The sequence below is a fragment of the Vicia villosa genome, unplaced genomic scaffold (assembly GCF_029867415.1).
Source record: "Vicia villosa cultivar HV-30 ecotype Madison, WI unplaced genomic scaffold, Vvil1.0 ctg.003332F_1_1, whole genome shotgun sequence".
Lineage (NCBI taxonomy): Eukaryota > Viridiplantae > Streptophyta > Magnoliopsida > Fabales > Fabaceae > Vicia > Vicia villosa.
The window spans coordinates 221,331-226,512 of NW_026706179.1; the positions used below are offsets into that span (position 1 = coordinate 221,331).

At 30.2% G+C, this 5,182-nt stretch overlaps 1 protein-coding gene across 1 annotated transcript; it reads right to left on the reverse strand.

Moving 5' to 3' along the window:
- Positions 1-1,166, reverse strand: LOC131640829 (putative F-box/LRR-repeat protein At3g18150). Its single transcript, XM_058911206.1, has 2 exons — positions 267-1,166; positions 1-162 (listed from the first exon to the last, which is right to left on the reverse strand). The coding sequence occupies exons 1-2, from the start codon at positions 1,164-1,166 to the stop codon at positions 1-3; spliced, it is 1,062 nt and encodes a 353-aa protein (XP_058767189.1).
- Positions 1,167-5,182: the final 4,016 nt, after the last annotated feature.

A 5,182-nucleotide genomic window follows, 5' to 3' on the forward strand; every position in this document is an offset into this window, starting at 1 on the left:
TCAATCTATGATGTCAACCGTTGGTGAAGGCGAGTTTTGAATCAAAATGTCCACTATTCCATCTGGTATCATTCGTGAAATTTGTCTCTTTTCTACCTTGAGTGACTTCAAGTTACACAAGGAAGGAAGCTCAACTAATAAATTCGGAACTAAGGATAGAACCTAAACAAACAACAACTATTAGGATCATATAAGTGTAAACTGAAAAAAAAATTAGGTCGTTGTAAGTGTAAAGTGAAGAGAGCTTTTTTTTGCCTCTAAAGTACCTTAAGAGCCGATGAAGAGATCATCAACGATTCCATATTAGCAAGTTCATTCAGCCACTTGAGTAGAACTAATGAAGTCTCCTTTGATTTCCAAAATGCTATTATATCAATACTTACTCGTTTGATCGAAGAGAGATTGCTCTTTCCCCAGCAGAGTTTCTGAACCGGAATACCACTAAAATTAAAGGTACAAAGATTTGGAGCATATAGTTCCATTCCAAAATAGGTTTCGGGGGCATAATGACTCATGTTTATGTATAAACTAACAAGCTTGGTACTTGAAATGCAAAGGTTTTGCGCACCCGCAACTTTACAATACACCATTGTCAAACTTTTCAAATTGGTTAATGCTGAAAATGGATCAACACGACCATCATTGCCGGCCCTAAAGGCAAAGAGCCATAGATCCAAGCGGGTTAATAGTGGCATATTCAAAGAACTAGGAAACAGTATGGTTGTAGCATAAACGGTAGGATGATTAAAACAGAGATGAAGAGAGGTTAAACTACGACACGATAATAAACAATTTGGAAAGTGTTGAATATCACAATCAATAGAGACATGTAATAGTTGGACTTTGTGTGAAACAGCATAATTTATAATCGTTTCGACTAGGCTAGGTTCCGTGACATTACTAGTGCGAAATCTTAGAGAGTAAAGATCTGTTGAGTTATCGCGAAGAGACAAGATTCGAGAGACGAATTTGGTGGAAATTTCGGCAGTGGTAAATAATGTAAGAGTGGGAATATATTTCCAGAGATTCTTCCATCTTGGGGAGAGAATACAAGTGCGAATAACTTGTTTGATGTTTAAAAAAGAGAGTATGTGAAGCAATAGAGCATCTGACAAATCACTGATCCTGTCTTTGCCTTTCCTTCCTTTCACCATTTTTCTTTTCATTGTTATTTGTGAATTGAGAGAGATGATTTGATTGTGTAGCTGTGAAGAATGATTGGTGAACTTTCACAAACCCTAAACCATACGTTATTGAACCCTAAACCATATGTTTTTATAGTTTGACCTAAATCTTCTTTTTTTTTTTTATAATTTGGAATGCTTTCAAATTTGAAAAGTGTTATGAATAAATATTATTGTGGATGTCCATATGTATTCTAATCTTTCATCTTCATATTCCCTATTAAGTGGTATACTGAAGTTATGATTTTTCACCTTCCTAATATCCTATAAATAAGGTCTACTTTGCAATGTAAATTATACTTTTGGAAGAAGATAATAGAATAACACTTTCTCTCTTACTTTCTCTACTTCATCTCTATATTGTTTTTGTTAATTTCATAACACGTTATCAGCACGATACTCTACAACGCGAATAATGATATAGCCAGGTTCTACATTATTTTTCTAATCTTAATATATTTGAATCAATATAATATATTTCATGATTTTGTTACTATTTTTTTTTCTTCATATAAATATGTTTATTTTTTATATATTTTGTAGAGAAATTTATTTACCTTGTACAATAATATTAGATTTCTTTGATAATTCTTGTTAAATTCCAGTAGAATTTAACATTAAAGCATTTCTATATGTTTGTCCGAAATTGAATTTTAACACATAAAAGTGTTAATTTAACATTCAAGCATCCCTGAAGGATTGCACAATGAATAATTTTTATTGACGATTGTTTATGGAAATAATTTGTGATGTGATATTTGTAGAACTAAAGATTATTATTATTAAACTATTTCCAAATTATTATTCAAAGATTGAGTTTAATCGAGTATTGTGTTTATCAATAATTGATGAATTCCATAAGAATTCAACGTTCAATCATCTTTAAAAGGTCGCATCTATAATATTATTGAATCCCAGAAGGATTTCATAATTTCTTTTGTATCGATCTAAAAATTTGTAATTTGTAATATGCTCATTAAAAGATTGTCATTCCAGAAAAATAACACAAATAATTTTAACGCATCCCAGAAGGATGATTATATTTTTTTTTAACTATTGTTTATAAGAAATTTTTTATATAGTTCCTGAAGAACTTTTTTATAACGCATCCCAGAAAAATAAATTATTTTTATAGTTCTTGAAGAACTTATCCATCCTTGAAGGATAGTAAATCAAATTAATTATATGACGATATAATTTTAGTGATATAATATTGTATGATTAAATATGTTTGATTTTATAAGGGGTAATTGTTTGATAATTATATGATAATATGTTCATATGAATGTGTTTGATTAAAGTGTTTAATACTGAGATACTATTATATTGGTTTTGAATTATATTGGAGGTATCGAATATCTTTGTATTACACAACACAATATGGACAGAAAATGTGTAATAGAAAAGCTACCGTCTTTTTCCTCGGGCTTGTACTACACTTATATCAGTACAATTTAAGCACATGTCATTTTAAACCAATAGTTTACAAATTACACTTAAATGTGTCGTTGGTAAAACTGGTTGAGTCATCTCGGATATAGTATGATGCGAATAATTTGTATTGAAGAACCAGAAGTTTCTTTAATCCAGTCAATTTTTGTGTGTTTTTAAAGGAAAATAAAAATTTGAGAAATTGCGTTTTAATGACATTAATTGTTGCATCGACTAAAATAGCATGCATATGTCTCTACTTACAACCAGAAGTTTATGAAATTATTTTCTCAACTAATTAGATTAAGATCTTGCTTTTTTTGGAATTTTTTTAGAAATTCATGTATAAGTATCACATATATTATTAAAATTGATATTGAATACCATGTAATATATGTTCATAAAAAGAAAATGGACCCGAAGATCCATTCTTTAGACGTCTAAAGTTAATTCCATGGTTGATACTTATGAGATCATCAATTCTAAATTATATATTTGAAACACCCAATGTATGATATTAAGATATTTATTTGCATTAAGCCAACAAGCTACTATATCTTAGTCCTCCCTAATTTATTCTAATATCTCTCATCTAAGTGAACATTTGGATGTGTTGTGTATATTCCAATTGCTCCAATATAATACATTAAGATGAGTCATGAAAGAATATTGGAAAAATATAATTAATATGAATCTCAATTTTGAGGATATAATTTGAGAAAATAATTAAATACTTGATTGCAGCCCAGTAGGCTGATTATCACTTGATAAATTAATTTTCCCAATATTAGGGGGAGGAATAAACAGTTGAAATCATGAACAAGAAGTTCAAATGAACAATTTAAAATAAATTGTTGTCTTGATCCTCATACAAATCAATATGAACCAAAAGTTCAAAATATTATTCATTTGCAAAGTTTATGAAATAAATTATCAGCTGATAATACTCCACTCAAAGTGGATTCTCCTATTGGATAATATAATATTGCAAATGAGTTGTTGTTGCGCCTGAAGCGTGGTATGAAAGTTGGTTCCAATGTTAAAAGTCCTCTACTAAGAAAAGAAACTAAAAATGACCCAAGTGAGGATATGAAAATGCTAAGAGCACTTTGACCTAATTTAATTTTCAGTTCCAGAAGAACAAATCAAGTACTTGAAATATAAAATAAAGAGATCTCGATAAATTATGTCATGGATGAAATGGAATGGAACCGAAATTGAGATAACTAAATAAAGTCAATATTGACAATGTCTTTATATACAATATAGCGCTAATTGTGATCAATGATAACGAGGATCATGAGTCAAAGTCTATTAAAGATTTTAGACTAAGTGAGAATTGGCGAAAATAAATACTTCCAATTGAAGAAGAATTAAACTCACTTTACAAGTGACTCACTTTGGGACATGTAGTCCGAACATCTCAAGGTGTGAAACTAATTGGATATAAATGAGTTTTTGTGAAAAAGAAAAATAAGAATGATATAAAGTTTGATTTATTGCTAAATTATTTTCACAAAGACCTAAGATTGATTTTGATAAAACATATTCACCTGTAGTGAATTTAATCGATTTTTGATAATTAATTAGCCTTGTAACACATGAAGGGTTTAATTTGAACATGATGGATGTAATGACATCTTATTTATATGGTTCACTTAATAGTGACATTTACATGAAACTCCCTGAAGGGTTCAATATACTTGAGGCATGTAATTGTGGATTTCGAGAAAACTACTACATCAAATTGAACAAGTCTCTCTATGGGCTGAAAGAATCTGGATGCATGTGATATAATCGCCTCAGTGAATATTTACTAAATGATGAATATACTAATAACTCAATTTGTCCTTGTATTTTCATAAAATGATGTGGAAAAGTATTTGCAATAATAGTTGTCTATGTGGATGACATAAGTATTATTGGAACTCCTGAAGAGTTTCCAAAAGCTATAAATTGCTTAAATAAAGAGTTTGAGACCTAGAAAAGACAAAATATGTCTAGGTTTGCAAATTGAGCATGTGGACAAAAGAATATTTGTACATCAAGAAGGCTATATAGAAAAATATTGAAATGATTCTATATGGACAAATGTCACATGTTGCCTATTCCAATATGGTTGTTAGATCATTAGATGTGGAGAAAGACCTATTAAGGCCTCGAGAAAAGGATAAAAAATTCTTGGTCCTGAAGTACCATATCTTAGTGCAATTGGAGTGCTAATGCACGTTGCTAAATATACACATCATGATATATCATTTGCGGTCAATCTATTAGCAAGATACAGTTATTCACCTACACGGAGATATTAAAACCGAGTCAAACATATACTTCGCTATCTTAGAGATGCAGGTTACTTGTCAGATCCTCACAATGGTAGATCAGAAACAAGCTATTTGTTTACATGTGATGGTACAACCTTCATGGAGATCTATAAAACAAATCATGGTAACAACTTCATAAAATCCTGCATAACTATTTCCACTACATGAATATCGTCTCACATGTAAATGTCTGCATGAGGGGGAGAAATACATATGTTTTGCACTCTTTTTTCCTTCACCATG